The sequence below is a fragment of the Anarrhichthys ocellatus genome, unplaced genomic scaffold (genome assembly GCF_004355925.1).
Source record: "Anarrhichthys ocellatus isolate YVR2014 unplaced genomic scaffold, GSC_Weel_1.0 scaffold56, whole genome shotgun sequence".
Classification (NCBI taxonomy): domain Eukaryota; kingdom Metazoa; phylum Chordata; class Actinopteri; order Perciformes; family Anarhichadidae; genus Anarrhichthys; species Anarrhichthys ocellatus.
In genome coordinates, this window is record NW_022280086.1 from 911,839 (window position 1) to 931,153 (window position 19,315).

The 19,315-nt window shown below is 40.8% G+C and overlaps 2 protein-coding genes across 5 annotated transcripts in view; both read left to right on the forward strand.

Annotated features, from left to right (window-relative positions):
* prr12b (proline rich 12b) overlaps nucleotides 1-5,345 on the forward strand; it is a 32,176-nt gene extending 26,831 nt beyond the window's left edge. The window contains exons 10-17 of the mRNA XM_031871130.1: nucleotides 50-183; nucleotides 463-604; nucleotides 899-1,451; nucleotides 1,576-1,695; nucleotides 2,670-2,767; nucleotides 2,942-3,073; nucleotides 3,598-3,693; nucleotides 4,259-5,345. Of these exons, the coding sequence (XP_031726990.1) occupies nucleotides 50-183; nucleotides 463-604; nucleotides 899-1,451; nucleotides 1,576-1,695; nucleotides 2,670-2,767; nucleotides 2,942-3,073; nucleotides 3,598-3,693; nucleotides 4,259-4,393 (1,410 nt within the window). The 3' untranslated portion in view covers nucleotides 4,394-5,345. The remainder of the gene's footprint in view (nucleotides 1-49; nucleotides 184-462; nucleotides 605-898; nucleotides 1,452-1,575; nucleotides 1,696-2,669; nucleotides 2,768-2,941; nucleotides 3,074-3,597; nucleotides 3,694-4,258) is intronic.
* A 4,729-nt stretch (nucleotides 5,346-10,074) lies between these two features.
* The window catches only part of tspan4b (tetraspanin 4b), a 15,533-nt gene continuing 6,292 nt past the window's right edge, over nucleotides 10,075-19,315 (forward strand). Inside the window, exons 1-8 of one of the 4 annotated variants that reach the window (XM_031871116.1) lie at nucleotides 10,075-10,399; nucleotides 12,917-12,986; nucleotides 13,197-13,388; nucleotides 13,468-13,542; nucleotides 15,818-15,913; nucleotides 16,385-16,498; nucleotides 18,371-18,454; nucleotides 18,995-19,064. In XM_031871116.1, the coding sequence (XP_031726976.1) occupies nucleotides 12,918-12,986; nucleotides 13,197-13,388; nucleotides 13,468-13,542; nucleotides 15,818-15,913; nucleotides 16,385-16,498; nucleotides 18,371-18,454; nucleotides 18,995-19,064 (700 nt within the window). In that variant the 5' untranslated portion in view covers nucleotides 10,075-10,399; nucleotide 12,917. Of the gene's footprint in view, nucleotides 12,987-13,196; nucleotides 13,389-13,467; nucleotides 13,543-15,817; nucleotides 15,914-16,384; nucleotides 16,499-18,370; nucleotides 18,455-18,994; nucleotides 19,259-19,315 lie in introns of those variants that run through there. The other 3 variants (XM_031871114.1, XM_031871117.1, XM_031871115.1) reach the window with 3 other exon arrangements.

Here is a 19,315-nt window from a genome sequence, read left to right on the forward strand (position 1 = left end):
AGAGCAATACTGTTTACTAAAATGTTATTCTTAATGTTTCTTCCCTCAGTATCTGGGTTACTTTGGTGATGCCAAAATGCGCTACCAGCGTTTGTATGTGAAGTTCTTGGAGAACGTCAACAAAAAAGATTATGTCAGAGTGTGTTCTCGGAAGCCGTGGCATAGAGCCGGTGTCACTCTGAGGTAAGAAGATGAATTTGATTTCTTGTCAAATGTTTCTGATTGTCACTCAGAGGTAGGAAGAGGAACTGACACAAACTGGACAGTAATACAAGAATCAGAGCTAAAGCTACATCAAACCACAGATCTGAAGCAAACTCAGCGAGACGTTTGTCAAAAATGTATATGGCTGTCAACAACTGATTTTGGATTAATTTCAAATAATCTACCAGCTTCCTAGGTCTTAAGACATGGCAGCTTCATTCACTCTGTGTTTTTCTTTTTGCACTTACTAATTGACAGACGCCAGTCACTACCGCCTTCTATTCACAATCAAACCCCACCTCGAGTGGAAAGAGACGACAAGGAGAGACAGAGAGAGAGGGAGATGAAGGAGCAGAGAGAAAGAGAAAAAGAACAAAGAGAGAGGGAGCACAGGGAGAAAGTAGAAAAGGAACATAAGGAGAGAGAGAGGAGAGAGAAAGGGGAGAGAGAACAAAAGGAGAAACAGGAGAGGGAGCAGAAAGAGAGGGAAAGGAAAGAAAATGAGAATGTGGAGAGGGAAAGAGAGGACAGAGAGCAAACGAAGAGGGAACGTACAGAGGAGAGGGAAAGAAGGGAGAAGGAGCAGAAAGAAAAGGAGAAAAGAGAGAAAGCACAAAAAGACAGGGAGAGAAGAGAGTATGAGAAAGAGCGAAAAGAGAGAGAGCTGAAAGAGAGGGATAGAAGGAATAGGGAGCAGAGAGAGAAGGAGAAACAGGATAGAGAGAGGAAAGAAAGGGAGAGACAGGAGAGGGAGCAAAAAGAGATACAGGAGAGAGAGCAGAAAGAGAGGGAGCAAAGTGAAAGGGAGAGGCAGGAGAGACAGCAAAAAGAGAGGGAGAAGGAGAGAACAGATAAAGAGAGAGAAAAGAGAGAAAGGGAGTGTAGAGAAAAAGAGAAACATGAGAGGGAGCAGAGAGAGGAGAAAGAACAGAAAGAGAGGGAGAAGGAGAAAGAGAGGGAGCAGAGAGAAAAGGAGGGAAGAGAGAGAGAAAAAGAGAAAGAGAGACAAAGGGGTCATGAAAAAGAGAAAAGGGTGACAGAGGAGCGAGAGAGGAGAGATGGCACAGTGGGGTTTGCAAGGTTGAAGGAGGAGAAGAGAGGAGGAGAAAAGAAGATGGATTGTCGGTCCAGAGCCAAGACTTCAAAGGACAAGGCAGAGCCTCCTCCCAAGAAGAGGAAGAAGTGGCTGAAGGAGGTGCCATCCTCTTCCTCTTCCTCTGACTCCTCCCAACCCAGCGATGACGAAGGTCAGCTGTTCTGTGTGTGTGGGGTGTGCATGGTACACACATATTGGTTAATCACATATTAATAAATGTCGTTAGGTCAATGTCTGCTGTGTTCAGGCCCTCAGTGTGCCGTCTTGTGTTGTAGGACCGGTGTGGGGTGGAGTTAACAGCCGAGCCATGAGGGAGATCTTCAGGAGCTATGTGGAGATGCTGGTCAGTACAGCACTCGACCCTGACATGATCCAAGCACTGGAGGACACTGATGGTGAGCGCTCACATGGAGGAACACAGCGAAAGGCTTCAGTGAAAGTGTGAATGAGTTGAGAAAAGAGCTGGCTTGTCCCTTTTCACTTTTGTCAGTGTAATATCAGATCACTTTAACAACCATACGAGTGTTCTTGCAAAGCTGACCATTTTCAGGCATGCTGTCGAGGTTTGGGTTGTTGAATGTATTTTTCAGTCACAATGAAGATAAAGTCTGGAAATAAATTTTTTGCATCTGCCGCGTTATTGTTGCATGGCAACAGAATTGTAAGTGCAGATTGATTTGAAAAGTGCAGATCATGTAATGTACAATGCCTGACGAGTTGTCCATTATCAGAAATTGATGGATGACGTGGAGGCCTGAACCGTCTGACGCGCATATTATACTATTTGCTTCACAAATGAATAAGCAATAACAATATATGAAGCTGGGGCTCTCTAAAGCACGGTGCTGGTGCTGTAACAGTGCTGGTGCTGGTACTAAGACTGACTGCCATGGCCGCTGGGATGCTCAACCTCAAGCTCCTCTTCTCTCCTGACAGAGATCCCTTCAACGCCTGTGTTGCCATTTATTGACACCATGTACAGAAGAGTCATAAAAGAACAACAGCAACCATAGAACCAGCTCAATAACCCTTTATAGAACCTCCCACTGACTGTCGTACTCATACTGGATTCCACCTAGCGGAATTTACTCGAGTGGTGTGGCCAAGAACAGGAGGGCACAGTAAATAATGTGTGTGTGTGGAGGGGGGGGGGGTTGTAAACATACCCTGCAGGAGCTAGCATGGCGGGCGGGCTAACAACATTAGTGCACGTTGTAAGTTATACAGCAATTTTATCAAACATTTCACTGTCATTTACCAAAAGAAACCCTTCTACACTTTCAACGTCCTTTGCATGTCTCTTATGGTAATAGGCAGTGACAGTTATCAATGTAAATGATTGTTCTACTACTTACTACTATCTCCTCAGATGAGTTGTACCTGCCACCCATGAGGAAAATTGATAGCCTGCTCGGTGAACAGAAGAAGAGGTTGTTGAGGAGAGTCAACATGAGTGTTCAGCACCAGGTAAACCTACACATCCATCTACTTTGTTTTATGGGCACTTCTCAGATCACAGTTTGTTAGAAGTCTGTTGAAGTTCATTTACAGTAAATACCTTGCTGTAGGGGTTTCAAACAAATAGAGATTGTAGAGAGCTGTACTCATGCCTTTGACTGCGTTCTGCTTTCCTCTCTCCAGGAGGCTTTACATATATTCCCCAAAATGATGGCAGATCCCCTGGAATCTGGAGCTGTCAAAGTGCACCTGGGTGGGGAGGGGTACAACCGCAAAACCCTCAACCGGGTCAAGAGGAGTATTCCTAAGCAACAGGTCAGAAAGAACCCTTCACACAGAGTAATCCTTCCCACTAAGTAATCCTTCCCACAGAGTAATGTTTCCCACTAGTAGTAGAGCAGCTCTCCAACAGTGAAGGAGTACAGAGGGCTGCCAAATCATCAGGACAGTTACTGCTCCTTCACTCTTCAGAATAATCCATTTGCTGCAGAAAACACACACACCTGGCAACCCAACATTGATCTCACCTGTAGCACTGTGTGGAGTTAATATGGAAGCCCAGCAGGGACAATTCAGCTGTGCCTTGACATTGTAGAGCAGTAAAAATGTATCTCATCTAAGACACATTCTCTTATTGTTAAGTGTAAAGAAACATCACAATGCTTTTTGTTATTTAATATTGTATCTTTCAGAGTACAAAGGAAAGGTTTTCTATGGTGTTGCTTTTATTATCAGTAGTGCTTTTTCAAATGGTGGGACAGTCATTCAGGAGAAAACATTTCCTACAAGAAAATGCTGGAAAAAATCTTCAAACTTTTTTTTTTCTCAACCTTTTTTAGGATCTAAAGCTCTCAATTGAAACTTGCCGGATCTACAGTCTGTATCATTCCCTTCACCACTACAAGTACCACACCTTCCTGCACTGCAAGAAGGAGGTAAGGATGACTGCATCGATGCTAAATGTATTTAGGTAATAGTTTGGCTCCAATATCCCATCTGTGTCTTTGTGTATAAAACGCTTAAACTGGCATATTTGATTGTAATCCTCTGCTCAGAAAAAGTGTTGATCAGGTTGTTGGGTCAAGATAATAATTGATCTAATCTTTCCCTTATTTCTGTAGTTTGTCTTCTCTTTTGTCATCAGCTTTGCATTGTGAAAGGCTAAAAACTGTCAGCATTCATGGTGTTCACGCTGGCATAAATGTGATATATTTTCTGGTTGCTAAATGCTGTTAATGTTATCCAGCTGTCTTTATTTTTTCAGAGAACCATATTTCTTGTGATTTCTGAACCCATTCATGGTTAGCTTTAGTTTAGAGCTACTGTATTAGCAAGAGTTAAAAGGAGCCCCAGCGAATCCCAAATACTTAATCTGGTAAAATATGTCTACACATATCTATGTGATATGTTAAAATGCTGGCCTGTCCACAGGGACTACACAAACTGCTTGTTCTGCAGTTAATGTATGCATGTGTAACTGACTTGTTGCTTCCTGCCCAGACGGACAGCATTGAGCAGGCAGCGGAGGACCCCGGTCAGGAGGAGGTGGTGCAGCAGTGCATGGCTAACCAGGGCTGGCTGGAGAGCCTCTTTAACTCCTTCATGGAACTGCTTAGCCTCAGTGCCAAGGCATGAAGGAGCACCACAGCCCCAGCCACCACACTCACACATCCACCTGCAGTATTAGGAGGATAGAGGCATCCAGAGTTTGTGAAACCAAAACTGTACGGATGCTTGCAGTGAGACTGTTGGTTTGTTTGTTGGAGATTTAACTTTTAAAGTTTTCTTATTAAGTCCATTTAAAGTACCTCTTTATTTCAAGAAAAGTATTGAACGATGGAGGGAGTGAACTACGTGAATGTGATGGATTTCCACAAAAGTAAAAAAGGGATTAGCACTACAAAAGAGTTCTTTGTTAAGACCTACAGAATTTTGAACGACACACACAAGATGTCTATAAGTATTAGCTACTATGGTTTGTATAATTTATACAAGGACATTTCCAAAAATGACCATCCTAAGATGGGATTGTTTGCTGTTATTGTTTTTTGACAAATGTTTTAAAGGGATATACATAAAATGGCCCACCTGCAATTCTTTGCGTCTATCAGACGCAAAGAATAGTTGAGTAAACTATAGTTGAGTGAGACAGAAGTGAGGTTCAAAAGGACTATATGATAGTCTCTCTCTGCTTCCTGTCTCAGTTAGAAACAGTTGATTGACGGGAAATGTATTTACAACTAAGCTGTGTTCTTTCTGTTTGTTCTTCAGAAGACAATAAGAGAGAGGATTTAATGCCTGTTAGACCATGAATGAAAAAATTAAGCACGACTTTCTTGAAGGAAGTGTGAGGTGAAATGATCCAAAATCATAAATGTCAGTGTTTAATGTCAGTCATTTTTATCTGTTTGTTGTTGATTGATATTTCCTATTCTTTGACCTCTCAGAGGATATACTTGTAGAGCAATTCTGTTGTTTTGATGTGTATATATTGTACAGCTACTTCATTCTCTAGTTTCCAGTTGCTCTTCTGTACATGAAAATCCTGTATTTGAAATAATGAAATAAAACTGTTCAAATGACAAAAGTGCTGATGTGCTTAAGTCATTTCACTGAAGTTCGAGCAATGCATGAGGAGTGGATTTGAGCTGATATAGAATCGCTGCACTAAAGATCCAGCAGGTTTATTTAGAATCTAGTGCGGAAACCAGGAGGGTAAAAACTGACCCGTTCATGGAGTTAACTACCTAAATAACACGAAATTCAACATGAAGTTTGATGACTTTTCCAGATCCGTTTGTACCATTAAGGAAAAGAAAATCGCTGCCCTTTAACAAAATATTTTTCTCAAAAGCTACACTATCAAGGTACAGAGACTGAAGGGTGTTTTTTGACCCAGCATTTATACATTTTAATTTACAGATAAATAGAAATACTAATGAAGAGTCCACACACACAGAGTGAGATAGAGAGAATCCTTGTGCTTTAGAGCACAAAAACGTTGCTCGGGTAGCAGCGTCGCCACAATATAATAAAAGCTGCCATCTGTAATGAACTTGACAGGAACTTAAACAGTTAAATCTGGCCATGAGGATCAGCCAACTTCATCTGGTCCTGATCCATCTGAGGCTGCAGACAGGGCATGCAAAAAAGATGCAATTATGAGCTTCAGTTGTGAAACACTTCTATAAAAGCACATGCTTGATACTTGCATCCATATCATACATGTGTTGAGTAAATACAATAATAATAATAATAATAATCTATACAGCAAAAAAGCAGTAAAACTAGTAGCGCACATTAAATCAATAATAAAGTCGCTTCTCATTGTAAAGTATGAAAACCCTTGTTGTGTGGGGTATCAATGGGACGGTGTGGGCAGGATCCTTTTTGCTGAGGGGAGGCTAGCCTTTATTGCTGTTTTCTTTTCTTAGCCCAGATTTATATTTTATTCAGATTTCCCTGTGCCAATTATTTTCAAATATTTAGTATGTGCATCAAAAAGCTGGATTTTGTTATGTTTATCCATAAGCAAAGGACACCAATCCTCAGTAACCGACAATCAACCAGCAGCTGATTGAACAAAAATACGGATTTGTCTGTTTTGAGTACAACTACTAGCGTCAGTATGTTCAATGTGTGTTAGATCACACGTTGTGGACACATAAACAGTCTATAGTGTGCTATGTACTTCTCTGTTGTGAGCATGCATGTATTAGTTTGGAGAATTCACACTGTAAACATGAGCTATTCACCATTAAAAGTGGTCTCTCTATTTATTTATTTTACATACACGTGATTAACAGAGAACAGTTAAAGGAATTGGCAAATTGGACCATCAACATTCGTGTATTATATTGGTGATACTTGATACTGGATTTTGGTATTTCATGAATAGAGATTTGAGCCTATCTGGATATTTTCTTGGCATGTGGGTACTCAGCTTAACTACATCACTTGCTACAGATGAAGCATGCAGGTAGTATAGTAGATAGCCAGAGTAAATCCAGGGCTTGGAGGGTGAAGGAAGGAGAACTGCGATTGCACAGCCATTGTTGTGTCAGAGAAGAGAAGGAGAAGTTGTCAGAGGCACTTCACACCAACAGGTGAGTGCAGTAACTCATGGTCACTGCTGTTGTAACATTGAACTGCATCACAACAGTAAATGCTTTGATTTCATTACCATTTCACACATTTCATCATGTTGTAAAAATCAACTAAAAACTATTGGTATCAACTGAGCAACAAATTGAAAACATGAGTTTGATAACATCATGCTCTTTCACAGAATTTGACATTTTCAAGAAACATTTTACTTCTTTTGTGGGAAGTTTTTATCCAAAGTGGTACGATGTCATTAGGGTCTATACTTGTTAGGAGCAAATTACTTCTAGTGATGTTACTTTTGAACATTGATCTTTCATGCAATCCGATTGTGGAACTAGGTATTGTAATTTCTGGAATATTTGTCAATATGTGTAAGCTGATGGTGTTGGTTGGGCTGCAGGCATGGTGTCAGACATGGAGAGCATCATCCAAGGAGACCAGGACTCCGTCCAGCTCCTGCTGGACAGCTACAACACCCAGGTCATTGTTTGTTGCCATGACTACTGCAGTCTATAACTAGAAATATGATTTGTTTGTTACCATGGAAACAGTCTGCAGGATTACAGTTGGTAATATAACTTCAGCAACAAGCCTGTTCTGTTGAGCCCATTGGTTGTTCATTTGAGTGATTTCTGTGTATTAGTACATTTCCTCTTTCCCCTGTGTTGCTCTACCAATGTGGACACGCCCACTGCTCCGACCACCACCTCTCTATTCAAATTAAAATAAGCTTTTTTGGCATAAATGTCAATGTTACATTATTGTCAAAGCTAAATTACATATAATCAAAACTATTATATTTAACAAGAAAACCAAATAGATCAATAATCATAAGGCAACAAATGTTTTTTTATTATTTTTAAATTTGAATAAATGGCACATGAGCATCTCTCTCTAGTGTTTTTTTTATTTCAATTTTGTGTTTGTTGTAGATACCCTGTTGGAACGCCTCCCCGTACTAGCCAGTCTGCCCTTGTCTTGCTGCTGTTGTCCTTATACAAATGAAATAGTCTCCATCTTACAATGTCTAACTCCATCTGCACCCGTTTCTCTTTTGCTCTGCTCAATAGAGGAAATGATTTCCAACCCGTTTGGACAGTTTTTACTTTATCAACAACAAGCTGATCATGCATCACAAAGCAGAGTACTCCTTCAGCTCGCAAGGAGACAGTGACACATCCAGGGAATAGGCAATGAACGGGGTCAGTAATGCCTCTGATGTTGTTCCATAAATGATGCTTCAGGTTGGGCCAATAATATTCCATATGAGGTTTTCAATTCAATTATAATTGTCACAGCCCGGCTCATAGACTGAAATAAAACAGGGAGACAATCAGCTGGCGCCAAAAGTAGTATTTATTTGTGATGCCAAAAACACGCAACCGCACTTTACAAGGTCAGCAACCGTGGTCGCGAGCCCGTCAGCACAGGTCTTCCTTTCCCCCCTGGGCTGCCAACTGGAAAGGGTATTTAAGGATGAGCCACGCCCCGGCACAGGTTAGACTCATCCTGGTAACGATCCTCCACTCAGCACCTGTAACAGATGGAAAAACTGGCACCTATTGTATGACAGGAGGAGGGTCGTCACATAATGCAATTATTTTGTAAAGCTTAAAATCCCAAATCTGCCTCAGAGGGCTTTACAATCGACATCCTCGCATCGGTTAAGGAAAAACGACCCCCGAAAAAAAACCTTTTGTTTGGTGAGAGAAAATCTTGGGACCAGGGATGAGTGCTTGATTAACACATCGAAACATTGGCACTGTTGCAGCTTGTTGGATACGCCAAGGGAGCAGCTTCAGTTAGGTTTGACACAGAACAGGGATGCAAATATAATTACAAAAGGCACACACAGATTGGAATGTAGATAGACACACATAAAAGCAAGTAAACTAAACTAACAACACAGTTCCATTCCTCTATGTACTGTACTGCACGGGATGGCAATAAAGTCTCTCTTATCTCATGTTACTATTGCTAAAAGTTGGCTACACAATAACAATATATTACTACATAATAGAGAATGTAAATGATGTGACACATGAGTCTCAAAGCAAATCATCAGAATCAGGTAATAGTGCAGTATGACTGATTCATTGTTCATGAGAGTGACGGCCAGTGGAAAGAAGCTGTTCCTGTGTCTGGTGGTCTTCTGAGGTACGGTTGTTGGTGTAGAGGGAGAAGAGCAGTGGGGAGAGCACACATCCCTGAGGGGCGCCGGTGCTGGATGTGATTATTTCCAGCCTCACCTGCTCACCTCACCTGCTGCAGACAGGAGTCTGTCAGGAAAGAGCGTTTGGGTTCAAGCATTTCTGGGATGATGGTGTTGAACGCAGAGCTGAAGTCCACAAACAGAACCCTTGCATATGTCCCTGGGGAGTCGAGGTGTTGCAGCATGTAGTGCAGTCCCATGTTGACTGCATCATCCACCGACCTGTTTGCCTGGTAGGCAAACTGCAGGGGGTCCAGCAAGGACCCTGTGATGTCCTTCAGGTGGGTCAACACCAGTCTCTCAAACGTTTTCATAACCACAGACGTCAGGGCGATGTTAAAGTGTCTTTTTTCATTGGTGGGTTTAATGTTTTGACCTTAATCTAAGAATCAAATTTATACATTTAATAATGTGACAAAACAAATATTATCATTATGTATTTTGCTATTATTTGCATGATCTGCTGATGTCAGCAGAAAGCTGTTTTAGTTGACAGAGTGAAGTACTCACATGTATTCAACATAAACAAACTTGCATTAAAAAGTGCAAAACAGAGATTTAGTTCAAATCTGTTGTAACTTCTTTATTTTTGCCGGTTTGTTTTACTTTGAGAGAGACAACACATTGAGAGATAACACAGAGACAACACAAGTTAATGTTGTAGTAAAGGAATAGAAAGCAGTGGCTAGGTTGAAACATTTAAAGCTCTAATGTGCTTTGGAAGTGGCCAGCAGTAACGTGGAGCAAATCCACCATTTGGTCAGGAAAGACAGTTTGCATGCTTGTGAGAGTACGTCCAAGTGCAGCAATGTAAAGAACATCACTGAGACACAGGAAACAGGAGGATGACCCAACGTTTCCGGAACAAAGAGAAAGAAGTGGGAAAAGTGGGGCAGGCTGAGGTTTAGAAGCTATGAGCTGGAGGAGGGACAAGTAGCAGGAAAAAAAGGGAAGGGGAGGAACACAGAGAGGGCGGGCAACAACGCACATCTGGAAATAATTTAGGAGAGAAAGAGAGAAAGAGATGCAGTTCTGTTAAGAAAACGACACAAAAAGTAAAGTAAAACCTTCCAGGTGGAAAATTACACAAATCTAATATAAAGTTCTGAATCGTGGAAGAGGACAAGTTGATTTGGGGAAAGCAGGCGGACAACGTCTACCAGTGAAGAACAATAGCGAGGAAGAGAAGCAAAGCCTGGCTGCTTCAGGGACCAATGCGAAGGTGATCTGAAGAGAAAAAGTAAGTAAAGAACAGAACCAGTGGGTGAAGGAGCCGGGAGACACGAAGAGGACCAGGACAAAGAATAGAAACTCACCTTCAGGTAAAGTCTATTGCATATGAATTACTGTTACACTAAATCTGGACACCAGACACTCCACTTAATGTTCAAACCTCAGCATGTTTAAATTAATATTACATTTTGTCCTACTAATCACTGTTCAAGTTTAGTTTCTATGCGTTAACATGGAACTGTTTTCACTGTGCAAAACATCTGTGGACCTCATTAAACACACTGGGCTGCTGACCATAATAATGATAATATCAATTATAGTTATCAACATAATAATCTCAACAATGCATTAAATGAGTTGAAAGGATTGCCCTTCAAACCACCTGTTTACTGGAAGATTTCTTTCGTCACTTTTTATGCTTTTTCATTTTGAACGACTTATTTCCAAGAAACTTATGAGCACATCTCTGGTCTGGACTTGCATTTATATAGAACGTCTCTAGTCTTCAGACCACTCACTGCGCTGTGAAAATCACTGCGCTGTCATTGACTGATGGCCTCCATACAAGGTGCCACCTGGTTTTACAGTTTTACTGATCTGTCTAATAACTACACTAATGAATTAGTCGAGGACAGCCCTACTGTTGACATGTACCTGATGAGGACCTCTAGACTTTTTGTGCCTAAAATACCCAAACATAAACCATAGCAATGGCTGATGAGATACTGACATGTGTGAGGGTTACTGGTGTTCGATCAATCACTGTAGGTCTGAGGTTTTCAAAGTGGGAGGCGGGCCTCCCCGGGGGGCTACAAAATATTCAGAGTAGAGACCAAATGGAAATAAAAACTGATGAGATTAGTTTTTACATTAGTGATAAGATCACATAGCGTAGCCTAAATATGTGTGTTTCATAGATAGCTCAGAGATACAGTAGTTTCTATTTTCTTACTTTCTCTGAGTCAGAAACAGATAAATCAGTGAATCAGGACAGACATTTTTCTTTGGTGTAGTCTGAAGTTATGTCAAACAGTACTACTAGGCTGTCTTGGGTCAATTGTTGAGTGTCTATGGCAACCTTAGGCACTAGCAATAAGTGTGCAAGACAGTTTTTGGGAGAGATTGAGGTTCCCTTTCATCCACACGCCAAATTTTCTTTCATAGCCACTGGCAGATGCTCGGTCTGTTATTGATTGATTGATTTTTTTCCCCACACCTGCATTGAGTGAAGCACTCTGCATTCCTTCCCTGCCTCTGATTGGCTAGCCCTCGTTGCCTTATTCACAGTCTCAGACTTTGAGAACCTCTGCTGTAGGTCTCATCATGTCCTCTGACTATTCACCTATAGTAGCTGGTAGAAACATGCACTGACATGAAACACAAGCTTTCCTCCTTGATTTATACAATCAATACAACAACTAACATAATTCTGTGCCATACTTAACCACAGCAGCTATCGTCACTTTGCTCTGAAAAAGGGTTTGTAGAAGATGTGTGACTCACAGGTTTGCTGTGGCCTTGGGAAATGCCTTCAGCAGTATAATTAGGTCTACTGAGGAGAGGGGGGAGCTTCCTTCCTGTCAGCAGTTTGACTTCCTGTGTGGGGTCAGTAGTCAGTGTGAGGACCACTTAGTCAGAGACCAATCACACTACTACTGTGAACATGCTCACATACACTCAAACACATAACGTGTTTGTAGGGTAATGTTTCACAACTTTGACCTATTAAAAACATCAACGTCATATAAACCCATACACTAAAAGAGTTAGTCGCTGTAATTATTCCTCTATTAGTGACCACTTTTTAAAATATCCACCGTCTTCATCCTGTGCAAAGAGAACAGGAAGCTGAAGTAGCATCACAGTAGGTTGTATCACAGTAACAAAGTACACATGTACAACATGTGACTATAATATACCAGAACATATCACTGTCTGTGGAAACACACACACGCACACACACACACACACACACACACACACACACACACACACACACGTCAGAATAGCATTACCTTCCGGTCTCCACTACTCATATCTACTTTAATAACTAACATTACAGTATCTTACAGTCTTGTGTTTAACATTTGTATTTGTTAAACATAGAGGTTCCATACTTTTTAGTTCGTATGTAACTGTAAAAATACAGTAACAGAAGAACCACATTAAGATAAATACATTTCATTACAACCAGTATGGACACAATCTAGAATTCGGTTAAAAGTGTTAACAATTAACAAACAGTTGGTTTGAACTAGCCAATCCTAGTTTAGGAAAATTTCCTCCCTGGACACGCCCCCGTTGTATGTGTTTGTGCTGTAAAAAATGAAATTGAATTGTCTTGAAACATCTTATCATTCTTCTTCACAATACACATTTCCCATCTCTTTGGTGACTTGCTCCCTGCTCAAACACCAGCCCTCTCACCAAGGAAACCCCAGACACACCACAACAAAGCCATAAAAGAGACTGTACATTCATTCCTCAGTTATTTAACCATAGTGACCCGCATGACGGCACAAAAACACAGTAGCCAGGCTAAGTTAGCGGTAACATGCAGCATTGTTTGAACGTAGTTCTCTTCTGCTTCCCTCTTTCTGTTGCAGGATGTCAGTGTCTCGGAGGTGTTTGTGCTGTGTCAAATATTTGATGTTTGTCTTTAACCTCATCTTCTGGGTTAGTATTGCTCAGTCCCAAGTTGCTGTCATACATTTTTGTCCATTTACACTTTCCATAAAGAGTTAACTTTGAATATGCTTATTGCATGCTTCTGAAATGATTTAACACTGAGTTCCACAGACGTGCCAAGTTCACACAATTTCCAGACTATGCATTGTGAGTAAAGTTGCATTTTGACACCGGCTTGACATTACGTTTCCTGAAAAGCTAGGAGGATGCGGCTTGTTTGGCATTGGAGTCTGGCTTTCCTTCACGCAGGTGGAGTTTTCCTCTCTTCCCCTGTCTTTTCCATCCCTCTCAGCTGCCAACCTGCTGCTGGTTGCCGGTGGCATCACCATGGTGACTGGCTTCCTGGGTTGTCTTGGAGCCCTGAAAGAGCAGCGGTGCCTGTTGTTCATGGTGAGAGGTCCACCAGGTGGAGAAGTTGCAGATATCTTTTGGCTATGTCAGTCTCCAACTGCTCTTTTCTGTTCTGCAGTTCTTTGTGATCCTTCTGCTCCTGGTCCTGACAGAGGTCACTCTAATGTTGGTTATACACATCTTCCATGACAAGGTGAGCTCACCATCTACCAATGCAATGTACACAGAGGATAACATTAGAACGAGAATAAAATAAGGGATACAAAATAAACATCGTAATAACATCACTATTGTACGGGGAATGATCAAGACTAAGGTTCATCTCAAAATTAGGAGAGAAAATATAAATGTGGTGAAAATGAAGATGAGTTGGAAAAAAACAAGTCTGGTGTTGTTGTTATAGATATGGTTCAACAGAAAAGGACATGGGTAAGTTAAAATCTAAATTTGCTGACTCTGAGATCAAATTTTGACTGAGTCGGCTGGAATCTTTGCTCAGTCTTTCTCAGATTAGGTTCCAATGTTATTGAATATATCAGATATCCAAATCAATGCAGCAGTTATCATTGTCAAAATCACTAACAAAGACCAGGGCATGAGTAAGGAACAAAAGTAGTTTTATTTGGAATGGCTGCAGGATGTGGAAAAGGTTGGTTACTGGTTGAGTTCTGTGGGATGATGAGGGGTGGAGGAGAGGAATGGAAGGGGGCCGGTTGCATGGCGATGAACAAGAGCTGAAGGTCAGTTGGGGTCGTGTACGGTGGGGGTGGAGACTCAGGGTGGGTCCACTTCTTATGTACAGTCTATGAGTTGGACACATATATCTAGCATAGGTCTGCACTGGTGATTGAGTTGATGATACACAGGACACTGAATTAGTGGGGAGAGAAGCTGATCTTGTTCCTGAACCTTAGTTATAATAACTTCATTTACTTTTTGTTTTGTTTTTTGCAGAGGCTCAAGACTTCTCGTTGACTTCTGTCCCCTTTGTTGTTTTCACTGGACATTTGACTTTTAGCTTTATGAGTTAGGGAAAGTATAACTACTAAAAAATAAAATATCTATTTTGCTAATGATATACGTTAGCGTTAACGTTTTAACATATGGTATTAGTTATATCCAGTCCAGCTCCTGAAGTGATTTCATCAGGAAACTTTTAATGGATGAAAACAGCTAAAGTGAAACCAGAGAGCTCATGATGATCAATCATTATATAATAAGTTCACAACATACAACCAACAATAACAATAAAACAATACGAAGACAGACGATAATATAATCAGGGGGCCCATAGCGACGGGGACATTTGATCTTGTTGTTACATGTAATGAAATAGAAACACAATGTTTTCTTTGCGCATTACTCTTTAGGAATCCTGAATGTTTTTCACTATGACCTCTGGTTACGTATAAAATATGATACAAGCAGCCTCTGGGTTTGGGATAATGTTTATGAAATATGAACGTTTTGTAATCACTAATCTTCATCAAAGATTGTCACAAGCTTAATAAAATGGAGCAATGCGATATAATCGTCACAACTCCAGTTTAAAGATTTGTCTAGTGAGGATGGATGCAGCAAGCATCAATCTGTCGCCTCACAGAGGGTTCTGGGTTTGAACCCGCTGGGTGAGTTTTCATGTTCTCCTCGTGTCAGCGTGGGTTTTCCTTTAGCAGTCAATAACATGCAGGTTAGGTTAATTGCTGACTCTAAATTACGTGTAGGTGTGACTGTGAGCATGGATGGTTGTCTGTTTCTATGCGTCAGCCCTGTGATTGAGCTGCGACCTCTCCACAATGAACCCTGCCTCTCTCTCAATGTCAGGAATCTTAAAAACACATCACCATGGGAAATTGTATGTGATTGCTTTTCAGTATTTCTAACATTATAGAAAGTGAATAATCAAGCAAATGCCCTTTTATGACACATTGCTGTATGTCCACACTACCAGGGCCTCAGTTGTAAAAAATCTTAGCACCAGCAGAAGTGAAGAAGAAGGTGGAGGTCCTTCTTCTGCTGTGCCTTGATAAGCCATCCTCTTCTAGAGGTTCCTGTAACAGGCCATCTCTTCCCAGTTGTTGGGGTTAATGCATTATCTTCTCAGGTGGGATATGAGGTCATCCATGTAATGCTTCTTTTGTTCCCTTTGGGTGTGGATTGTATGGCCTGTCCATCGAAGCTGGTTCCATGATAGTTGTGGAGATACTTGGTAGGTTGGCTTCCTCCAGGATGGTGACGTTTGTCCGCCTGTCTTCCCCGTTGGTCCAGAGGATCTTCTAGGCATTGCTGCTGATATTGTTCCAGGGCTGTGATGTGTCTGTTGTAGGTAGTGCAGCATTCAGCCCCATAGAGGAGTGAGGACAGAACTACTGCTTGATAGGTGATCAGTAGACTGATCACCTATCCATGTTCACACTGCCTCAAGATCCTGGATCAAATATCTGTTTCTTTCTTCCTCTTTTTGTAAGCTGGATGCCAAAGCACAAGGTGAATTGAAGGAAGGTATGAAGATTTATGAATCAGAACCTGGACTGAAAAAATCTTGGGACAACGTCCAGAAAATGGTGAGCACTCTTTACAAACAATGCATAATGTCTTATGTTGCATGCGTGTACAGTAGGACAGGCTGTGTAGAACAGAACAAATGATGGCACTACTGGTGGAAGTTGTCACAGTCACTCCACCCTAAAGGGATCAGTATGCCTAAAACTAACTATACCTTTACCTCTTGTCTAAGGTTGTTTCATACTCTTAAGCTACATACAACATACTGTATTTAAACAATGTGTCAGGTATCCCTTGGTCACATTTCAATGTCTACAGGCTGTATAGATCATTCTGATGGCCTTTTCCCTGTAACATTTTTGTTTTCCTTTATCACAACTGTAACCGTTTGTAGAAACTACCCGCTGGATTGTTTGGCCACTCAGTGGTTGTGATACTATTGGGATTGTGTACCCTCCATCCCTGAGCCCGCTTTTCAAACAGGACTAGTCATTAGTGTATAAGTTATGTCTTGCTGTCTCTTCTCCCAGTTCAAGTGCTGTGGAGTAACTAACAAAACCGACTGGTATGATGTACTGAATGGAACGTTGCCCTCATCCTGCTGCTCCGTTGGGACAGACCAGTGTGTTGACGGATGGAGTGAGGTTGGTCTGCTGCTCAGCTATAAAACAAGTTGTTTTTATTTTGTCTGATTCTCTCAAATGAAATCTAAATGTGTTCCAGATGCATGAGTGTGTCCGAAGGCCCTGATGAATTTAAAAGGAGTCAGAAAAATGAAGCCACAAATATTTGTGACAGTAACTGGACACTGCATCCAGTATTTGATATCATGATTTCCAATTATAATTATTATAATTAACAGTTATCAGTAACTTACCTTGCCTGTCCTTTGTCCTTAGCATCTGAGGTATTGATTCATATGAACATCAGCAGGTCGGTTTGGCTCCTTATAAACAAGATCTGGAAGTTACTAGTTGTCAGGATCTTATTTCTATCTAAATGTGCACACCTGAAACACAATATGAGCTTGTTTTGTAAATGCTGTTGGTTTTGCAGGAGTGCGGATTGATTATTTAATAGAAGTTACCCACAAGACTGCTGAATTTTGTTTACTCAGTCAAACAAGGTGGATTTTCATACGGCACTGACATGCATTCAGACCAAAAGCTGCCTGAATAGAAGAAATGGGTGGCAGAGGCTCAGAGGTACAAGGGGTCGTCCTCTCATCTGAAGATTGCCAGTTTAATCCCGAGCTCCTCCAGTCAGCGTTCAGAAGTGTCCCGGGACAAGATACTGAACCCCAAACTGCTCCCAGTGCCATCTGTGTGTGAGTGTGTGTGAATGAGCATTAGTTTAGATTCTGATGGGCAGGGGGCACCTTATGTGGCAGCCTCTGCCACCAGTGTATGAATGGATGAATGTTGACATGTATTGTTAAAGCACTTTGAGCGGCTGGAAGACTATAAAGTCGCTATACATATGCAAGTCCATTTGAAAAATCGACACAACAGCATGCAGGAAAAGGGCCAGCAGGTAATGAAAACCATGTGATTCATAAATTCAGATATCCAGAAACAACGTAATGGCCATTTCTGTTAGAGTACCACAATGGGACTAGAGAGTACAATGTGTAGAAAAGTTAAGGCACTGTACTGTACACACAAAGCTGTTGAACATAATAGAATAGAATGGACACATTCCTAACATTCTTCATGTGTGACAGAATCACATACCCTCACCCATCTGGAATCCATTCAGATTTAGTTTGAGAGAATTAGGCAGTTTAAAATATCTTGTGAGAGATTTAAAATCTCAACAGCATTATCCTGGCTAAATAAAGGCAGAGTAAAAAACATAGGTTGAATTTGTCAGGAACTGTTTAAGCTAACTGGGAGCACTGTGTTTTTTTTATTGCTTTACATTCATACATTGCCACCACAGTTTCAGGTTTAGTTTTGGGTCTTTTTTCACAGATTTGGCCGGTGTTTGGTTATGATTGCGTTGTTTTGGTGAAATCTTGGAGCACAATAACGTCACTACAATGAAGTCCATTAGGACAAGACCTGACAGGGTGAAAACAAGCCAGCAATTTATCCAGATTAATGAAAGCACTTTATTTGAAGTTCAAGCTGAAAGTGAATACTGAAATGTTGCTAATAACCCCTCACTGAACAGAACAAGTGTGTGCACTAATCTACAATAAGTACAGTAGATTAAAGTGTGTCTACATACTATGATAATGTTTACAACAGACAGCTTGAGGAATCATTTTACTCATGAGTGTTCCTTGTAAAGCCAGTATTGCTGATAGGAATGATGGCCAGAACAAATACGATGACAGTTAACTCTAATTGCAATCATCTTTTGAAATAATTTCTTAGACTTCTGAGTTTTTTCATTTGTCCGTCTGTAAGCATTATCTTGCAAATAGTTCTGTATAACCATTCTTCCTTTCTCTTGGTCTTTACTGACTGTATGTTAGACCTGTCGTCACTGTCTCTGTCTGTCCCCTGCAGCCGTGTTATCAGAAGGCCAGGCAGTGGCTGCTGGATAACATCTCCTCAGTCCTGGTGTTTGGAGTGTGTATTGGTGTTGTGCAGGTATTTATCTCCAATATTTATGTGTCATTTATATTATGCTGTCTGTTTAAACCCTCTCTGACCTCAGTGATTGTTGACATGTTGTTAGCATTTTGGGGAAGTGTTAGCAGGACAGTAGACATGCACTCTAAGTTCTGAATTAAATGTGGATGCATTAAAAAAGTGTTATCTTTGACATACCTTAAATGTAGATGAAGTTGTGTCTGTTTGCTATCTATCTATCAATCTGTCTATCTATCTATCTATCTATCTATCTATCAATCTGTCTGTCTATCTATCTATCTATCTATCTATCTATCTATCAATCTGTCTATCAGTCTGTCTGTCTGTCTGTCTATCAGTCTGTCTGTCTGTCTGTCTATCTATCTATCTATCCAACGTTTCATTGCGTGAACATCTTCCGTTTTATTGTGACGAGTGGAGGAGACGGTGGAAAAAGATAGGTTTCTATTTTAGTAAGTGATCAATGTAAATAAGTTTGCAAAGATTTGTTTTACTGTTGTCACTATTGAGTTCATAACTGCTTTTGTTATTTTCCAGTGGATGTTGTTTACAGAAAAGGGTATTGTAGCTCAAATGCCTCCTGAATGGAAAGAACAACAAATTCACAGTATGTACAACATTATGTCATTGGACAACCCAAAGCTCTTTCAGACCAGCCAAACAATCCTTCATCATGTGAAAGTTGCACTATAAATTGGCCACATCTTGTTTCATCCTTTTGGTGGATAACAATTATTTAATAAACTTCATCTATCTATCTATCTATCTGTCTGTCTGTCTGTCTGTCTGTCTATCTATCTATCTATCTATCTATTTATCTATCTATCTATCTATCTATCTATCTATCTATCTATCTAT